A 21,617-nucleotide genomic window follows, 5' to 3' on the forward strand; every position below is an offset into this window, starting at 1 on the left:
GCAAAAGAAATAGTTTTTATATATATATATATGTTTTAAATATCACAATATCCTCAAATGGTTTCGTACAACGAGCTTCTGTCAAAATTTAGAAATGGAGAGTTTAGAAGATCGGAGGCAGAAAGATGCGGCAAAGTTCACGTATAAAATAATAAATTCGCAAATTGATAATTCTGAGTTCCTTTCCCTCCTGAATTTCCATGTGCCACGCCCAAATTCAAGAGTTAATTTCATATTTTCAAATAAAAAAGCCAATTAAAATTCATCCCTTTACAGACTATTCAGTGCGTGCTCTCGGTGTGCTTCAAGGCTCCCCTTTGTCACCGGCATTATTTAACATCGCTACCAATCATATTGTGGAAGAACTTTCCGAAGATTCTTTAGCAAGGAATTACGGTTACTCGATTGCAAACGAGGAGCCTAACCTCACTATAATGTGTTTCGCCGACGATACGGTAATATTTGAGAAAAACACTGAATCTGCTGCCGAACTAGCCAGGATCGCCATAGAAAGATTTAAGGAACTCGGCCTGGACATCAGCGCTTCAAAATCAGCTTGTCTTTCTATCAAGAAAGGTCGGCTAACGGAGGAGAATATCATCATTAATGACGACTGTGAAATTAAATCACAGTGCAACGGAAGTGCGATTCGTTACTTAGGTGTGAATTTCATCAATGAAATTTAACTGGATCCACAAGCCGTACTTGAAAAGACGCGAAACAAGATTGACACCCTTGTTAGCTCACCATTGCTGCAATCTGACCAGAAATTTTCAATTTTAAACAGTTCAATATCACCTACTCTTATTTATCCACTCCAAGTTACTCCCCTAAACAAGATACCTCAATCTTTTCTATCAGATGCGGATAAAATATTAAAGAGTGGAACTAAAGAATTATTACAACTACCAGCAGACGTTCCGGATCATATGGTATACTCCGAAAGGAAGTAGAAGGCCTCGGTTTGTTTCGCGCCACTTGGGAAGCCAAACTACAGCATACTGACATCTGTAATAAATTATCGCTTACAAATAACGGCTGCATTAATGCAACTAGAAACTTGGAACAAGAACGTACAATTTGTTTGCAAGATCTAGGCATAGAAATGAATGATCGAGTTATGTCCAAAAATAGCCATCTTCTCAACGTAAGGAAGGTCCGACAGATACTACGAGACAGAGAAGCTCAGTCATGGACGAAGTTGCCACACAAAGGAAAGGGCGTTGGACTCTTCCAGGAATACACGCCAGCGAACAAATGGATAAGAGATCACCGAGGCTTATCCTGTGCGGAATGGAGAGAGGCCATCAAGATGACAGCGAACGTGTGCGCCGTTCGCTCCGTGCCAGGAAGGTCCCAGGACAACACCCTCTGTCGGCGTTGCCACAGAGAGCACGAAACTCTTGCCCATGTCCTGGGAGCCTGCCCTCACGGGGAGGTATTGAGAAATTCCCGCCATCATACAATACGACACATGATTGCGACCTCGCTGAGGGATCACGGTTTCACGGTGCACGAAGAGGTCTCTGGCCTAGCTACCGACGGGAGTAACAGACGTATTGACATGATAGCCTTTCAACCAGCTAGCAAGCAAGGACTAATCTCAGATCCCACAATACGCTTCGAGTCGCACGTTGGCCAGGCCGAAGAGGTGGACGCCGAAAAGAAGTCAATTTACCAGCCAACTGTAAACTACTATAAAGATAAATATCACCTAGACAATATTTCCGTCCATGGACTCATGATCGGAGCTCGAGGCACAATCCCTAAATTTCTTGTACAGCTATGGGATTCTCTCGGTCTCAGCCGGACACGACTTCACGACATCGCTATCGCCGCAATACGAGGTTCAGTGACCATACTCCGCAATCATCTATATAGCATCTGAAGAACCGTATTGCAAATATATTCCCGAGCCTTTTGGTGAATTTTCTACCTGGCACACTAGCAAAGTCAACAGTAACTTAGAAGACAAAATACTGTGTAGCCGACATGCTTTGCCCTTGTGGCAGCCCCCGCATGGGGGAAGTTGTAGTAATAATAATAATAATAATAATAATAATAATAATAATAATAATAAACAATATTTTAAAAGAATTCATGACAACAAGAAAGGCCATATAATTGATCCCACAGTCAGAATGGAGCATCACACCGGCCAGCCTTTATATTCCCGTTAATGTCATAATAAGCAATGCATTGTTCTTTGGTGTGTGTTTCCAAATGTTAATGCTATAGACTGAATACTGTGTTATTGTTATTAATTGTGATACTTTTATTTATGTAGTTAAACTTTGTTCTTATGGCAATACAGAATGTCTAGAAAGTCGTTCAGTTTTTCAGTAAAAAGGATTAGATAAGAATTAGTTTAGTAGCCTCCGTGGCTCAGACGGCAGCGCGTCGGCCTCTCACCGCTGGATACCGTGGTTCAAATCCCGGTCACTCCATGTGAGATTTGTGCTGGACAAAGCGGAGGCGGGACAGGTTTTTCTCCGGGTACTGCGATATTTCCTGTCATCTTTCATTCCAGCAACACTCTCCATTCTCATTTCATAGCATCTATCAGTCATTAATAAATCACTTTGGGAGTGGCGACCCCATCGTACTAACAGCCTATATCTGCTTCATTCATTCCATCCCTGACCCGGTCAATGACTGGAAAACGGGTTGTAGGTTTTCATTTTTTCAAGAATTAGTGTAGAATAGATTTAAGTTAGGCTAGGTAATATTAAGTAATAATTATTTGTAGGTTCACAAAGAATGCTGCTGTAATTGGGATGAAAATCCTATAGCAAGCAATAAAATTAAAATAGGAGGTTTGTCTCTACTGTATTTGGTCTGACACAGGGGCTAATCAGCATGATGGCGGCCCGCGCCACTACCTCTGATACCGGAGGCAATTTGATGACGTCACCCGCTTTTCCCAGGACCCAAAAGTATGTAGCGTAATTTTTTTGAGCTGATGAGCATTTGGTAGATGAGTAGCTAACTTTTTCGGATAATCGGATACTACGTGGCCTACTTTTCTTTAGACGTGCAATAACATCGCAATTTTAACAACCACCACCACTGCAAGCAATTTTAGTCAGAACTGTATTAAATTTGAAGGCGTTCACACAGTAGGCAAGTGCGGGAAATTTTAATAGTAGGACGGCTGGCTACGTTTGCAGGTTCATACAGGCTCGGGTTCGACCCTAGGCTCAACCGAACTATGCAATATGGCTGCTATACACTGGACCTAACTTAGCGAGCTACCTCATAGGCTCATAACTTGTAACTTAGGACCTGTTATTTTATCAGCCTAACTTTTCAGAACTGATGCAAGGGCTACTACGCAAAATGGCTGCCATATATTACCTATTGATATATGGAAGGCTTTGTGCTCTCTCATTAACGAACCGTTCTTTTAAGTTGTTGATTGATTAGGAGCTTTGTAACATCGCGGTCATCAGCCCAGTGTAATTTGTATAATTTGATTGATAATCTGTGTTACTGTAGCAACTGTAATAGTATGTCAAAACGTACACTGTCAGGGAGGTAGGTGAAAACATCCCTCAACTTAAAAATTCAATAACTCATCTCCTCAACTGGTAGTCCTAGAAAACTGATTTTTAGCTTAAAATTCATCAAAAATTATCTTGTAACAGGTGATATCTATCAACTCAACCTCCTGTTTCTTCAGGGCTGCAGACATTGGGATTCAACCTCATTATCTGCCGAATGCAAGCTCACACCTACGTGGCCCTAACTATATGGCTTGCTTGGTAAAAATATTATAATATAGAGGACACTTTTTTTAATCTATCATACTAGGATTTCTATCTGAAAGGTAACCTTGAAAGTTGTCCATTATGAAGTGTAGCCTAATAATGCGACTGATGTCTACAATAAACACAATACATTTCACAAACACCAGTAAAATATTGTATTTATCGTGTTTCATATATGTTTGACTGAAATATACCTACATCAAACCAATGCCCAAGCATAAGACACAGAGAGTGACCTTCAGGACCATTATGGAGATAGAAAAAAGAAATCACCTAAATATCAAACTTCAATGAATCATACACAAACACCAGATGGCAAGAACAATGCCCTCAAGACTTAAGATAAACAGGTTATTTATTTATTTAGCACAGGCTAGATCACTTAAAAATATTAACAATTTTCTCCAATTATAAACTAATATCCAGGTCACGAATGTTATCAATTGATCCCTCCGTCATAACCAGGAACTCTGTTGGATCGTCAGGGAAAGCTCTCAGAGGACATTCTTGAGCTAAATGGTGAACAGTCTGCTTTTCAGTGCTACAGTCACAACTTTGAGAAGTTATTTTCTTCCACTTATGTTGGTTCTTCTTCGGTTAAAAACCAACCAGATTTTGCGTGGCAATTCAAAGCCAGGTGGCTTGGACGATACGCACGGCATCCGAAGTTGTTCCATCATAGCATTAATCTGCCATGTCTGGTTTAGCTTTAATACTGAGATAAACACGTACCGTACCAAGAAATCATGATAAGTCTAAAAAAAAAAGAAAAAAAAAGGGAATATTATCAATCACCTTACCCGATTAGTGCAGCTGTACACTGAGCATACGGCTGGCATTCCTGAAGGCGAGAATCTAACTTTTTCACTTCTTAAAACTCACAATGTTCAATCGCTATGCACAGTCTCCATGTCACCTCAACTTTCCCATGCAAACTCACTTTGTTTCGACAACTCAAAACATGGACAGCAGGCAATGGTATGTTGATAAACGGGGCTAAAAGTCAGATTGTGAGTTTTACAAATAGGAAAAGTCCTCTCAGTTTTAATTACTGCGTTGATGGGGTGAAAGTTCCTTTTGGGGATCATTGTAAGTATCTAGGTGTTAATATAAGGAAAGATCTTCACTGGGGTAATCACATAAATGGGATTGTAAATAAAGGGTACCGATCTCTGCACATGGTTATGAGGGTGTTTAGGGGTTGTAGTAAGGATGTAAAGGAGAGTGCATATAAGTCTCTGGTAAGACCCCAACTAGAGTATGGTTCCAGTGTATTACCTGATTCAAGAACTGGAAAAAATCCAAAGAAAAGCAGCTCGATTTGTTCTGGGTGATTTCCGACAAAAGAGTAGCGTTACAAAAATGTTGCAATGTTTGGGTTGGGAAGAATTGAGAGAAAGAAGTGCTGCTCGACTAAGTGGTATGTTCCGAGCTGTCAGCGGAGAGATGGCGTGGAATGACATTAGTAGACGAATAAGTTTGAATGGCATCTATAAAAGTAGGAAAGATCACAATATGAAGATAAAGTTGGAATTCAAGAGGACAAACTGGGGCAAATATTCATTTATAGGAAGGGGAGTTAGGGATTGGAATAACTTACCAAGGGAGATGTTCAATAAATTTCCAATTTCTTTGAAATCATTTCGGAAAAGGCTAGGAAACCAACAGATAGGCAATCTGCCACCTGGGCGACTGCCCTAAATGCAGATCAGTATTGATTGATTTTGATTGCTGCTCTTCATGAACTTGTTTTCGCACGGAGCGCTGAAGTCGGCATACAGTCTCTCTGTTATTCTAACTCGTTACTGATGAATGAATCAAGACCGACTGCAATTCTCAGACCGTAATATAAAAAACATGGCGGCCGAAGTAGCCGGATTGCTGGTATTGGGTAACACGAAAATATCACGTAGGCCTACATATTATATAAACGGCGGTAATTTAACATTATAAATGTAACATCATAGGGAAAATCACTTTTACACGTATGAAAACGCTTCGCCAACAGGTACGCACCACATATAATCAACTAGAATCACATATATTCTACTAGAAAAGAGACCAACAAGCTGATTATTTAGAAATTTCAATTCGTCAAATAACGTTTTCTCTTAGATTTCGCTTCGCTGGATAGACAAAAATACATTATAAAACTGTTAAAATGATAGTTATAACATCATTTTGGAATGTTTCAAAGTAAATTAAGGTGCGAAATTCTTCGATTTATTCGCTCTCATGAGAACTATGAAACATAATTTGTTGCCTTAGTTTTGAAGTGGTGGACAATTTCTTAAATTCACCACCTAATGAAATAATAATGTTATTGGCTTTACGTCCCACTAACTACATTTTTATAGTTTTCGGAGACGTCGAAGTGCCGGAATTTAGTCCCGCAGTAGTTCTTTTACGTGTCAGTAAATCTACCGACACGAAGCTGACGTATTTGAGCACCTTCAAATACCACCGGACTGACCCAGGATCGAATCTGCCAACTTGGAGTCAGAAGGCCAGCGCCTTAACCGTCTGAGCCACTCAGCCCAAGTAGGGCCTACACCCGAAATGATTATGTTAACCCAATGAACGGCCCTGGTAATGTTAACATGATGTTGACATATGGCATAACAGCACCTCACACAATGATAGTAACCTTAGTAATGAAACGTTCAGACACTACAGGTATAATAGGTTTTTACCCATTAAATAACATGAGTTCAAATGTTCAAAAGCTCTATTGACTAATTATTGATATTTAACCAAATGGATGAGCTTCAGTTCGAAGCAGTCTACTTGATAACAGATAACCACAGCATGAATCGGAAGGTATTGGTAGTGTAAAGCCCTACGTTACAAACCCAACTAATCCCTCTTAAGTCACTATTTCTTCTGTGTAACAGTATACAGATTACTCCATCTGCCACATTTATAAGTTTTGTTATACTCCAAGATCCAGCCAAACATTTCCGCAGGCAAAGCACAGATTATTGTAAAATACACTTGCATCTAAATCACTCGACACTTTGAAGCACACAGACACTGACGGATATCACAATATCAATTATATTCTATCTAAATTAATATTTTTCGGGGAACACGAATAGTTTGGAAGTAGAGAAATGGCTTCTCTAACCTCAGACTTATTCCCAAAATGATGTATGCACGCTACAGTTTTGTCATGGACTTCAAAATAAACATGATATATTCCTAATCCATTCTATCTTAATGTTCTATTCCGTAGGAAACTTAAGAATAGTTGTATGAGAGACATTGCCACAGTTAGACTAAAACCTGGTCCACCTAGTGCACTCATGTTTTTAATGGGTAAAAAAAAAAACACGATGAAAACAAGCACATTCTCACATTACTGCGCACAATTACAGATCCTATGTGTCCACTGACTCATATAAATACACTCGCGCACTTATATTCTACAAAGAAACTAATATCTATCGTCAACTTTCATAAAATTACACCGATTACATACGATAACAACAAACCAAAACAAACCCATATTTCCAACAATTCCGGCTACTCGATTCGCCATCTTTGAACGATCGAGAGTAGCTTTAAGGTCTGAGGATTGGAGTCGGTCTTAAATGAATGCCATCAGAACCAGTGTTGCCACTGAGCATGAGTGAAATTACCCTAACATTACCATCATTTACCCTAAATTACCCTAGATATAAAAATACCTAACTAGAAACATAATTTCCTATTATAGGCCACCCCTATAGTCGACGATTGCAGATCGAAATATTACCTTTGTCTGTGTACTGTAAAATGAATGCTATATGCCTGCATGTTTATATAATTATTTTGCTTTAAAAGAAAGCCCTGTGTACTATATACCGTATTTCCATCTTCAGACGTACAATAAGTTAATTATAAAAAATATCTAATGTCCAATTCCATAGCATAGTGGTTAGTGTTATTAGCTGCCATCCTCGCGGGCCTGGGTTCCATTCCCAGTACTGCCGGAAATTTAAGAAAGGCAGGAGGGTTGGTATGTGGTTGAAATGGTACATGCAGCTCACCCCCATTGGGGGTGTGCCTGAAAAGAGTTGCACTACCTCAGAGTGAGGACACGAGTTTACTTTTACTTTAATATTTAATTCTAAGAATAAAAATATTTCATCACTTGATTAATGTTAACGAGGCTTAATATCATTACGCTTTCATCTCCCAACATAATCAACAGACACAATAAATGCAATTATTCACACCAAACATGGTGTTCAGGAGTGTGTTAAATTTGAACACTCAAGAATAGGCTACTATTACAGCAGAGCTGGAAATAAGACAAGCGTATCTAAATTTTGTTTTTGTAGTAAAATATTCTAATACTTTAACACATAAGCAATTTTCAAAACTTCTAATTTATTACCCTAAAAATAACCTTACCCTAAAATTACCCTAAATTAGAGTAATTACCCCAAAGACTTTAGGGTAATTCGATAAGCAATATTAAAGCCAGAATTATACCTACAGAGTACTGGGCTGAGACATTACATTCGGCCGAGTACTTGGCTAATGTGATAAGTACAGTCAGTACTCAGCCTACTAGGGAGAGAGTGATTAGGGTGAAACAATGAATAGAAACGTGCCCCAATCGCTCAGCCGAATAAGTACCACCACCATCTGCCCACTCATCTCTGCGCTGCACTCCTTCTTCACTTGGCCAGTGTAATTAGTCAAGTCAGTTGCGTAAGAGAGTTCTTGTGTTGTCCGATTCTCTTTGTTTCAATTTCTTCAGTAACCTGTAATATCACTATTGCTGGAATAGCAGCTCTCAAAACAATGTCTGCTTTTTTTAATTTTAGGAGTTATCATTTCAAGTAAACAATCAAATGCATGTAACCCCAGTCTCATAAAAGATTTATATTCTTTGAGATATTCAGTTTCAAATTCCTTTACCAGGATTGCAGTTCCTCCTCTATTATCTCCTCCCAATAGCCAGGGTCTTATCCATAATTGTTTTTTTATTATTGCTAATTTAATCTTAGATTTCCTCTATTATGGCAGGTATAATCAAGTTGCAATAGTGTGTAAATAACTCTTAATTTTTTCATTTTCCTCCTTTGCAGAACCATGTTACCGTACCCTTTTAACATTGCAAACATGGTGCAATTTCCCGCTGTCTGTTCCTTATGTGATCACATCTATTCCTCAGTAAGTTACTCCTGAGTAACAAAGAAAGTGACTCGGCCCAGTACTTTGTAGGTTTAACTCCGGTTTAAAAGTGGTAACACTGATTAACACCGTCTTGTAGTTAGAAATGAAGAGAGAATACGGCGCCACCTCACCAGTGCACTTTTCATAGCCAAGCACGGTACTATAGGCCTGTTTTTGCATCCTTTCTTATATTATGATTTTAAAAATCATCGGCATTCAGGCAGAAGTGACTAAGTCCATTTTTAACAAATTTGAGTTAAATGCAGTACTGGGGTAAAGAAAACACGTTCTACACAATGGCGTGGTCGTTATTTTAATAGAATGAACCATTCTGGGGGTACGGGTACCCTACCCTCTAATGTGAAGTCCATTTTTGAAGATTGACGTCCAGGCAAAAGTGACTAATTGGACTTAATCACTTAATATGTAACAGAGTAGAAGGCATTGCAACAAGAAGTAGCCCAAAAGGTGTGATAGCCTCGCAGTGGTATAGAATCATATATCACTGATTTCTTAAAACCCATTTATCTCAAAACTATGTTTTTGGACTTAGTAACTTCTGCCAGAACGCCAACGAAATATAGTATTAGTAGTATAGGAATTACACCACCCGTATTACGTCACAGGCTTCTCTAACAAGATGGCTGTGACTCAGCCATAGGAACTGCTAGGTAGGAATTACACCACCCGTGTTACGTTACAGGCTTCTCTAACAAGATGGCTGTGACTCAGCTGCAGGAACTGCTAGGTAGCAGCACAATCAGAATGTCAACATTGTTAGACACCTTGTTTGAACAATGAGCTAGTGAATTTCAGTTAAGAGAGTCCTGGGTTGGATTCCTATCCAAATGGAGATTTTAGCTGCTAGCTCCTCTAGCTCAGGGACCAAGTATTTACATTCTTTCTCATGCACACTTTACACATCATACTACCACCAGCACACTCCTGGAACAGCATCTGGCCTTAAAATTTAGTTTACTGTATTTATTTGATTGTAAGCCGACCCCTGGCAATCGGAAAAATTTATTAATGAAACGCACAAAGTAAAAGAAATACATTTTCTGCCATTTAACTATTTAGTCAGTCATCATCATCAGATGGTTCAGATTTATCGTTCCTTATTTTTTTGTCACTATCTTTGTACAAAGCATATTCTTCTGTGTCATCAAGCACATTCGAGATCTACCAATTTTTAAATGCACGTATGACAATTTTACATGGAATGTTTGGAGACAGTGCTAGGATTCCAAGAAACTTCAGTTAGTAAAATTGTCAGCAGAGATTCTGCAGCAATAACATCCATGAATAGATTACTAAGCATTTCCTTCAGTAAAAGGAAGTTTCGCTGGTGTTTTAGGTGCAATGAGTAGTACAATCAGTGGTGGCTGGTGGTATATGAAGCTGGGTGTTGCACCAACATTTTTATGTGAGAAGCTTACAGAAATAACAAGAAAGTCTACTATTATTAAGTAATGAACTGTATTCCAAATAAAACTGAAATATATCTAGCAATTCAAACACAGGAAATAAGAGGCAAATTATACAGCATAACTAAGAGTTATTCTTACCTCACTTAAATTTGCCCTCCTGTTTTTCATTCATGTAAACTTGTCAGTCACCCATTGATTGAAGTTTGCGATCTCCATCACCAGATCTCTTTCAATAAAAAGTATTGCCGAGGTCAACAATCTTTTATTCTTTTCAAAGTATGCCTATGATTACCAATGAAATACCAAAGACTGAACAAGTGGCTGTGTGGTTTGGGTCACGTAGCTGTCAGCTTGCATTCGGAAAATAGTGCGTTTGAACCCCACTGTCGGCAGCCCTGAAGGTGGTTTTCTGTGGTTTCCCATTTTCACACCAGGCAAATGCTTGGACTGTACCTTAATTAAGACTACAATTGTTTTCTTTCCACTCTTAGCTCTTTCCTACTCCATTGTCTATCTGTGTTGGTGCTACGTAAACGAAATTGTAAATAAAATAAGAAAAACAATGTTGGTAATATTGTGGGTGGTGTGGTATGATGTATCTTAGTGGCATGGAAAGGGATAGGAGAGAGAAAGCAGGAATTAATTCATTTCTGCAGAGTGGTGCAATGTAACGGGAACATTCAAATTGTTTCTTGATAGGGGGCTTGCAGGTCTCGTGCAACACCCAAGGATCGATCTTAGCAACTGTGCTACCCAATGCTATACAGGCTTAGGCTTGTTCCTATTGAAACCACATTGCTTTGCGCTGTCCGCCTGAGAGATTGCCGTAGGAAAGCAAACCCCCTGAGTTTATTGGTCTGTTTCAAAGCATTAGTACATTGAATGACCACAGATGCTTGATTGTAACATATTTTAAAGTACGGTATAACTCAGGTTTGTTATACAGTACCGGTACTAAAAAATTAGAAGAAAAGATGACAAATCAAATGTAAAATTATTGGGAGTTGTGCAACACCATGCACTGCCCCTGAGTACAATCGCAACAATCCAATCACCTGGAGGCAATAGAACTGATATATACTGCAGTCGATAGGGATAACATTTGTTCTATTTATGTCCAAGTGATTAATGATCCTAACCTCCAAATCAGAGAGTAGTTGTGGCCTGGTTCTGTAAGTGACAGGATCATTTCCGAACATGGTTTGAAGTGGGGCAAGTTACAAAGAGATCTTGAGCAGCATGAAAAGGACAATAGAGGTCTGCCATAGACAGTTTCCCGTTCTTAACTGGGGATTACAATTCAAATTAGAAGACAGCCTGTTCACACTGATTTCACATGCCATATTTTACAGCAGTTTTCAAACAAAATTCAGTTGGAGCGCCCTAAAAATATGTTTCATTTTGCCACTGCCTTTTAGATTCGTACTGTTTATAACTCTCATGAAAGTTATGAAGGCTTCTGGCATTATTTTTCGGAACATCCTCACATTGTATTGTTAAAGGGTATGTTAACGATACCACTTCTAAGTCGAGCGGCATTTCTGAACCAAGAGAAAAAGGTCAGTGTACAATTGGGTAAAAATAGTACTGGTAATCTACATATAGCACCGACCTCATGTGGAAAAATGCCAAAGAAAACTGAAAGGAGAACTGGACGAACCTGCGTCAACAAAAAATACCAGTAAGACGAACATTGGCAGATAGTGGTGAGCAAAGTCTTATAAATAGACTTGAAATCCATTAATATGCATGAAAGGAGACAGGGTTCGTTGGACACATAATGAGAATGCAGGATTCAAGACTTCTGAAACAACTGGTAAGTACAGTGTAATGTCAACTCAAAACATTCCACAACGGGATGCAGGTGGATCAGAGAAATAAGAGGATCTGAAGAAAATCAGCCTTACACCTGAAGACACCAGAGATAAGATACAATTAAACGAAAAATCCACAACACTAACATCTGCTTCATATTCACAGGAATGAAACAACAGGAATGTTTTCATCACCAAAAGTACGAAGATTTCAAATATGAAAAATGTCCTGAGAGGACCGTAAAGCCCTGACAGTCCCTTCGAAGAGACTTGGATAATGAAGTGACTAAAGTGATCCCATGTGGTCATAAAAGTGGAATAATAATAATAATAATAATAATAATAATAATAATAATAATAATAATAAAACCTGATTATACATTCAATCACCACCACTGATCTGCATTTAGGACAGTCACCCAGGTGGCAGATTCCCTATCCATTGTTTACCTACTCTTTTCTTAAATAATTGCAAAAAATTTGGAAATTTATTGAACATCTCTCTTGGTTAATTATTCCAATTCTTAACTCTTCTTCTTATGAACAAATATTTGCCTCAATTTGTCCCTTTGAATTCCAACTTTATTTTCACTTTATTTGTGATCTTTCCTACTTTTAAAGACACCACTCAAACTTATTCGTCCACAATGTCATTCCACACCACCTCTCCTTTGACAGCTTGGAACATACCACTTAGTCAAGCAGCTTGTCTCCCTTTTTTCCAGGTCTTCCCAGCCCAAACTTTGCAAAATTTTTGCAACGCTACTCTTTTGTCGGAAATCACCCAGAACAAATTGAGCTGCTTTTCTTTGAATTTTTTCCATTTCTAAAATCAAGTAAACCTGGTGAGGACCCCATACACTGGAATTATACTCTAGTTGGGGTATTACCGGAGACTTGTATGCCCTCTCCTTTACACTCTAAATGCCCTCATAACCCTGTTTAGAGAGCTGTACCCTTTATTTACAATACCGTCTACATGATTACCCCCAAGGAAGATCTTTCCTTACCTATATTAACACCTAGGTACTTACAGTGATCCCCATAAGGAACTTTCACCCCATCAGCACAGCAATTAAAACTGAGAGGACTTTTCCTACTAGTGGATGGAGTGTTATTAAATAGATCTTGATGATAATGATGATGATTTTGTTGGACAAGCGGCTTACCCCATTCAAATCCAGTGTCAATTGCTGGTGAACTATTCAGCAGCAAACATCTTTGGGGACTTATAAAGAGACTGTTGTTAAGAAGTGTCCGCTACTCGGAAAAAAAAAAACTAAAACGGGCTTGGGGATACATTTACCATATGAACACTCACAAAAATGAATAATGCTGCATCCATAAGGTAAGGTAAAGGTTATTCTGCCCGAAGGCAGGTCCGAACCTCCGCAGAGGTGTTCCTGAGCTGGAGTTTACGTGCGGTAGGGCGGCCAGTTCCTTTCCGCTCCTCCATTCCCTTACCGCCCACCAACAGCGCGTGGCAACCCATCCAACTCCTGACCACGCCCAATGTTGCTTAACTTCGGAGATCTCACGGGATCCGGTGTTTCAACACGGCTACGGCCGTTGGCTGCATCCATAAAATTAAGTTTAATATGAGGCTTAACATATAGCAAGTAATATATTAACAGAATTTAATGGAACATCTCACAACGGTGATGATTTTGTTGGACTAGTGGCTTACCCCATTCAAATCCATTGTCCACTGCTGGGGAACTATTCAGCAGCAAACATCTTTGGGGATCTATAAAGAAACTTAAGAGTGCCTGTCCACCTTGGATTGGTGATCAACATGGCTATTCTGGCTTTATCCATTGCAATTTGGAACAGTTCTGTAGATGTTTAGTTGAACCAGGTTTTAAGGTTGTCGAGCCAGGAGATTCTTCTTCGCCCAGGAGATATTTTCCTTCCTATTTATTATTATTATTATTATTATTATTATTATTATTATTATTATATTGTGAAGTTTTATTAACTTCTCAAAATGAAAACACCTGGCAGAAATCATCTTTTTATTCTTTTAAAAGACTGATTCCCACGAGTGTTCATTGATGGTAGCAATATACATGATGTACATAAGTGACATCAGTTTATATAATTACAATGTAAATAAACTGTTCAGTGGTGATAATATTTTAAGAAAACAAATTAACTTAATATACTGGTAATGTACATCTAGGTTAATGTTTTAACATAACTTCTTCTTTATCAAATACCTTTTTATCTTAACTTTCATTTTATTTCAAGTACTATGTGCTATGTTCATCTAGATCCAAACGATGCACTCAATAGAACCAAGTGGAATTTTGCTTGCAAAACAGCGGACCCTGTTCCACTGCGGAACAAATCCTATGAAGTATTGTTTCTGTTGTATAGTTTTGATGAGCTGTGAATAATACTATTTAATCCATATTTAGTTCATTTTCTGGGATGAAGATGTATTCTATTAGAGATTCCTGTGCTGTAGTTATAAACATCAGCATTACTGGTTCTACACTTCCAAATGAAGATGTTTAATATGATCAGTAATGATTCTAAGAAGTTTCACTCATTTCTGCTTTCGAAGTAATGTCAAGTCCCCTGCATCTTTGTATTATGGTATTTAAGTAATTTTTCACTTTTCTCACCTTTTTTAAATGGTGTAATCAGTTTGTAAGCTACTTCTGCACAGTCATCATCATCATCAACATCTGATTGAGCGAACATCAGCAGACTTTAAATCTGCTGCACCATCATCAAATTGTTTTAAAAATTTGGTACGCGTAGATTTTACAAGTTATAAATCTCATTGTTAGGTCCGTATTGAGCAACATATACCTTTCTGAAAGAATGTTTCTTGAGGGTCCACCTTTTCAATACATTATGTTTTTTATTAATTTACATAAGTAATATTACATCGTTACCATGTCTTAAGCAGGACATGTTTCACCTATTCTTTTAGGCATCTTCAGCTGCCGTTCCTATAATCTAAGATCAAAAATTTCTACGATTCCAGGCTTTATGATAAAATGCTTAAAATACTTGGGCTAACATGAATAGCTCTATCTAAAAAGTTATGTGTAAACATGTACAGTATGTGTGCCATAACATTTAGAGAGAGCAATTCATATTAGCCGGATGTTTCTATAAGATATATAGCATGTATAAGCACAACTTTTTAGACAGAGCAATTCATGTTAGCCCAACTATTTTAAGCATTTTATCATACACGAAGCCTAGGATCCTAGCAATTTTTGATCTAGATCCCTAAAAAATAGGTGAAACATGTCCTGCTTAAGACATAGTAATGATGTAATATTATGGTATTTATGTAAATTAATAAAAAACATATAATGTAGGTATTGAAAAGGTGGACCCTCAAGAAACATTCTTTCAGAAAGTTCAGATTTAGCTCTTCCATTTTCACATTAATCTCTTCTGGAACCATCTCCATGTACATTATACAGAAAAATGTTATCCACAAATAGTCTACGTATTTGTTGTGTCCATGCCCAATGTTCAGAATGTCTGCTAGTGAGAAGCAGTTTTTCTGTATAATTATACCCATGTATTTCTGTCAGGGAATTGTAAAAAGGAAATGTCTTTATTGGCTATTCAGAAGTGTAATATTTATTCAAAACAATTTTTCAATACAATTTATTTTTCAAATGGAATCTCTACATTAACATCAATTCAGTTGTTGGTAAAGATTCTGTTTGTAAAGAAAAATAAATTGTACTTGAAAGGTGGACACCATCAAAAATTGTTTTGAATAAATATTATATGACAGCTCAACACGGACCAAGAAAATGAGATAACGTGTAATATTCAAAAGTGTCCGCCAGGAGAAGGCTCGTGGATTTTTGCACTCTTCTTAATCCTTCATAAGTAACACAATGTGCTCTCACCTACTCTACAGTAAATATCAGCCACTTACAAGGTACTAAGGTATTACAATGATTTTCTTGATTTTACAAATAAAAATTGCAAAATGTTAATTTGTGTTATAAAATATATGCATTTCTCGTTTGTAAGTTAGGTACCTTTTTAGAACATATTGTTGTAAATGGTTAAAATAGGTCAATGGCATTTTATTACATGATACATGTGAGCACGGACATACCAGAAATATAATGATGATGCTTGCTTTTTATTCTAACAATTCAAATCTTAAAAAGCATAGTTTTCCATTCCTTGAAAAGAGTTAAAGTTTGCATCTCGATGTGTGCCACAGGGACTCCACCAGGCGGCGACGTAGCAGCAGACGTGTACCCTGTGATGGTAAGGCAAAGCAGCGGTCGTCTTGTGGCAATAGTTCAGGCAGGAGCCTACTCCAAGTGGCTGGGAAACTTGACAGCCTGGTTTGACGAACAAGGGGAGCTCGTGGCTGCTGAAGGAAACCCAATTCTTTTGGACAAAAACATACAGCAAGGTAAGTACATGGTGAATGCAGAAAGAAATCCCATTCATCTGGACCACAGTACAATACAGCAAGGTAAATACATGGTGACTGTGGAGAGTTGGCGATGATAGAGGGGAACCCAATTCTTCTGGACAGCAATACAGTGAGTACGAGGTAACTTTGGACAGCTAATGACTGCAGAAGGGAACCCTCTTCTGGACCACAATACCATAAGTTCAAATGTTGCCATGAATTAGTTTATTTTAGAGTAAAACCAACTGTAAGAGAGATTCATTGAGTTTTATTCCTTTGGCCCCTTCTCAGGAACCCCCACCTGCTGAAATTTTGAGAATAACTTATACTTTAACTAAGATCCTATTCAACCTTATTCTAAACTGAAATGCCAAGTTTCATTAACATCCAACCATTTTCCCATGATGCTGTAACACACACACACACACACACACACACACACACACACACACACACACACACACACACACACACACACACACACACACACACACAATTCACTGAACTTAAGAGGTCATTACAATGACGTCAGTATTCTTGTTCGAACACAATCATCACCATCATCATCATAATTTCCCATTATCCAGCTGTAGACACGTAAGGGAAAATATGGTTCCTCTCCACTTTCTTTGGTCTTTCCACCACTCCTCCTTCAACACTGTGTCCCAGTCCAGGTTTCTTTCTCTAATACTGCGTTGGATTGTGTCCTACCATCTCAGCCGTGGTCGTCCGCGGCCACTCCTTCCTTGCATTTGCATTTCCATCACCTTTTTTGGCATTCTTTTATCACTCATTCACTTTATGTGCCCAAACCATCTTAATCAGCTCTTCTCCGTTCTATCATTCATTTTTTCCACTCCAATGTCTTTCCGGATTTTCTCATTCCTTATTTTGTCTCTTCTACTCTTCTGAATTATACTCCTCAAGAACTTAATTTCTGTCGCCTGTATTCGACTCTCACCCTTCTTTGTCAGGAGGAGGAGGAGGAGGAGGAGGCATTTCTGCCATACATAATTCTAATAATATAGTTATTAATTGTTTGAATCACAGCTGGAACTTACAGTAGATGATGTTTTAGATTCCAAGTCTGTTCTGCTCCATATCAAGTCTCTTTTAAACTTTTCTGCACACCTCGGAAACCAATATGAATCAACAGAAATGGCCTTAACATTGAACCCTGAGCTTTAAACAAATTGGGAGGATAATAAAGTGAGAGCTGTGATGTGAAGGCATACATCACGTACCCAGCATTTTATACAAAGCAGAGCAACAATCAATCAATCAATCCTGACCTGCAGTTAGGGCAGTCGGCCAGATGGCAGATTCCCTGTATGTTGTTTTCCTAGCCTTTTCTTAAATGGCTGCAAAGAAATTGGAAATTTATTGAACATCTCCCTTGGTAAGTTCTTCTAATCCCTAACTCCCCTTCCTATAAACAAATATTTGCCCCAATTTGTCCTCTTGAATTCCAACTTTATCTTCATATTGTGATCTTTCCTACTTTTAAAGACACCACTCAAACTTATTTGTCTCCTGATGTCCTCCCACACCATCTCTACTGACAGCTCGGAACATACCACTTATATTAACTAACACTAGAATGTTTATATAGTTCTCCCACCTATTCAATACAATCTTAAAAGTTAAGACTTTGTCCTTATCAAAATATTAGCATAAAATTGATATATTAGATGGTACATGTTTTGCCTATCAATTGTAGGCATAATCAGCCATATTATCATTATCATCTTAAAAAGAACCAGGCCATTTGTAAATTCTTCAAAATTTATAAGCATATAAATAGAAACTTCAAGAACCAACGACCACTACCAATGCTCAACTTTCTTTAAGTTTTTAATAACACGCCCTTTGACAATCAAATGGAATGTGCTTTCTGATTTTTATCTTTATTGCACCAAGTAAAATTGGCAGCGATATGGAAATAAGGAAGGTGCGGGCTTCAAGACCGAAGGCTGAATACCAGTGACGAGCAAGGAGACCCATAACGCAGTCAGCGAAAACCGAGTCGTTGTAATGCTGAACATTTATTACAATAATGAGTGCGCACAAACAAAGTCCGTATTCATTGGGGGACCTGCCCTCCAACAATTCAAATATTACAACTCTCAATTCTCAATTCTTAACAAACTCCTTTTAGTGACAACATGTTGAATTAAAAGAAACCCCGTTAACACATTAACTTTTACAGAAGTAAACCCTCTTACTATTTATTGAGGCTCTTAGCCTCCATTAACAAGAGAACAAATACGTTACATTCTCAATATAAGGCAACTCCCTCCCTAAGCCTAACGTTGGTTGGTAAGCTTTCCTACCTCCACGCTCGCGGCTAGATGACCAAGCTGCTTGCTCGCTCCAAGCGAACTGAACGAAGTTTTCTGCGAGCACCGTGCCATCCCTCGGCAGAGGCGAGGAGGGGCAAGGTGGAGAGAGAACACGACAAGTGCGCAGGTCGGAGGAAGGCTTGCCAACACAATTTGGAGGGTGCCACCAGGGCGGAAATAATTTCGCATTTCCCTGGGGCCATAAGGGAACGGGACAACATTTGTACTTTATTAAGATAGGAAAAAAAACACACATGTTACAAAGATATAATATATGCAGATCGACCTGTATGAATTGTAAATTTAAAAGTACATGACGAAGGAGAGTTCCTCTTGGTACAGACCTCCCTCCCTAAGTTTCCAACCAGGTTGGAAAAAGTCTTTCTTCTTTTACTTTAGACACCACAAGAGCTCTTGATAAAAAGTTCTTTTTTCCAAACAAATAAATAACAGTTTGCTTAAGCAATTAAAAACACTCGGAGAAAGAGTCTTTGCTTAGGATACACCAACAACTGGCCTAACATTTCATTAGGTAAACACCTTTTAGCTTGGCGAAAGGCAATAAAAGCCAGTCCGTGAGAATCCATATTTCAAAATGCGCATCTCAATAACAAGATTAGAATAAGTTGAAGGAGAATCGCCGGGCGAGCTACCGGCTTGCAAGTCCAAGTGACGACGAAACTGGCATGGCTCAAAATGAATGACGAATGCCGAACACGCGGCAACCAGGCACACCAAGATGCAATAAGCCAGATGGACGATGCGTGCCACAACCGGCAGCGAATGCTAGCCAGCGCAAAACATACAACATGCAGAAAAACGGCCCGGAAGGACGGCCGATGGAGTCAGCGCATGCCAAAACATGCCCACATGAGGGGCCCTTCTCACGGAGCGACGGCGAAGATGGAACCTCCATAATGCTGAAACATACAAGTTTAAGGCCAGCAGTTTTGTCTTCACAAGAGCCGATAAGATGTAAGAGTCAAGGTGGAGGAAGACAATCCCGGGTCAGCGCGCCGGGCGTGGAGGTAGGAGGCTAGGTAGGGCTGCAGGAGGGCTCACATACCAAATTTAAAAACTGTTACAGACTAAGTAAAATACAACTCCCCATAAAATACAGAAGTTAGTAAAGCAACAGGGGAACAAACCCCGCAAACATGAACACCACAGACGTATCGGTTCTCGCCAACCAATTAAAGCAAAAACTTCATTGAGCAGATTGAAGCTGAGAAAGATGAACACGAAAAACTCCCTCGGTCACGGGGTCTCTCACCAACAGGGTGACCGGGGTAAGAAAATCAATAATCCGGAAAGGACCACGGAACCTGGGTGCCAACTTCCCAGAGGGAACAAAATTCTTAATGAATACCTCATCCCCGACAGCCAGGCTGGTAGGCTGACGCCCCTTATCGTAGCGCTCCTTCTTCCTCTGGTAGGAGACCTGAAGATTCTCTTTAGCTTTCTTCCAGTTCGCGCGAATATTAAGAGGATCCACCCTCTCAGGCAACAAATCATCAATATGCCACAAATTGGAAAGCGGCGAGTTCGGAAGAAACGAAAACGTGAGAGAGAAAGGGGAAAACTGGTGCGCCTCATGCACCGCAGTATTAAAAGCATAAGCCAGCCACGGCAAGGTGGTGTCCCACCTCTGAACATCGTGGTAATGGAAAGCAATGAGGGCCGAGCATAAATTCCTATTAACTCTCTCCGCGTAGGAAGGCTGGGGGTAGTAAGGGGAAGTCGTGACGTGAGTAATCGACAGGCTAAAACAGAAGTTCTTAAATAGATTAGATGTAAAGGCTCTCGCATTGTCTGAAACCAAATACTGACTAGGACCAAATGATGAAAATATGGTTTTTAAACATCTAATGGTTGTTTCAGCGTTGGCCATCCTCGTCGGAAATAACCATGTAAAACGAGTGAAGCCATCCACGCAGACCAAAATAAACCTATTTGATTCAGATTTCGATCTCGGGAGAGGTCCTACGAAATCGATATATAGACGTTGCATAGGACGGGTAGCTTGGGTAGAGGATAACAACCCAACCCGAGAATTAACACATGGCTTACTAATCCTACAAATCTTACAAGCCTTGACAAGTTCGCGAACGTCTCCGTCCATTCCCTTCCAGATGAAATTTTCCTTGATCTTCTCCCTTGTTTTAAATACTCCCTGATGACCTGCAAGGGGAGTTTCATGAAAATACTTAAAGATCATAGGGACCAACACAGGTGGAATTACAACCTTCATCTTACGATCATGACGGGAGGGGCAACAAAGAACTCCGTTCCTCAATACGTACGGATCGACAATTTTCCCATCCTTCAAGTCTTGGACGATAGGAGCCAAGAGCGGATCTTCCAATTGAAATTTACCTATATCGTGATACAAGAGAGGGGTATCAGATAAAATCGCTCCAACCAAAGATATTGCTAGAGAGGACTCAGAAGGACCTGGTTCGTCATCAAGAATAGGTTGTTCAGAAAACATCCTGCTGAGAGTATCCGCTACAACGTTCTCAGAGCCCCGAATATAATGGACGTTGAATTGAAAGGCGGAAATTCTAATGGCCCAACGAGCCAAGCGACCAGTTTTCCGTGGTTTCCCAAGCACCCAACTTAACGCCTGGTTGTCAGTTTCAAGCTCAAACTTAACATGCTCTAGGTACACACGA

General features: G+C 39.2%; 1 protein-coding gene across 1 annotated transcript in view; it reads left to right on the top strand.

The window, feature by feature from the left end:
- LOC136858719 (apyrase) overlaps window positions 1-21,617 on the top strand; it is a 168,050-nt gene that overhangs the window by 95,576 nt on the left and 50,857 nt on the right. The window contains exon 4 of the mRNA XM_067138461.2: window positions 16,400-16,597. Within this exon, the coding sequence (XP_066994562.2) occupies window positions 16,400-16,597 (198 nt within the window). The remainder of the gene's footprint in view (window positions 1-16,399; window positions 16,598-21,617) is intronic.

The sequence above is a fragment of the Anabrus simplex genome, chromosome 1, assembly GCF_040414725.1.
Source record: "Anabrus simplex isolate iqAnaSimp1 chromosome 1, ASM4041472v1, whole genome shotgun sequence".
NCBI lineage: Eukaryota > Metazoa > Arthropoda > Insecta > Orthoptera > Tettigoniidae > Anabrus > Anabrus simplex.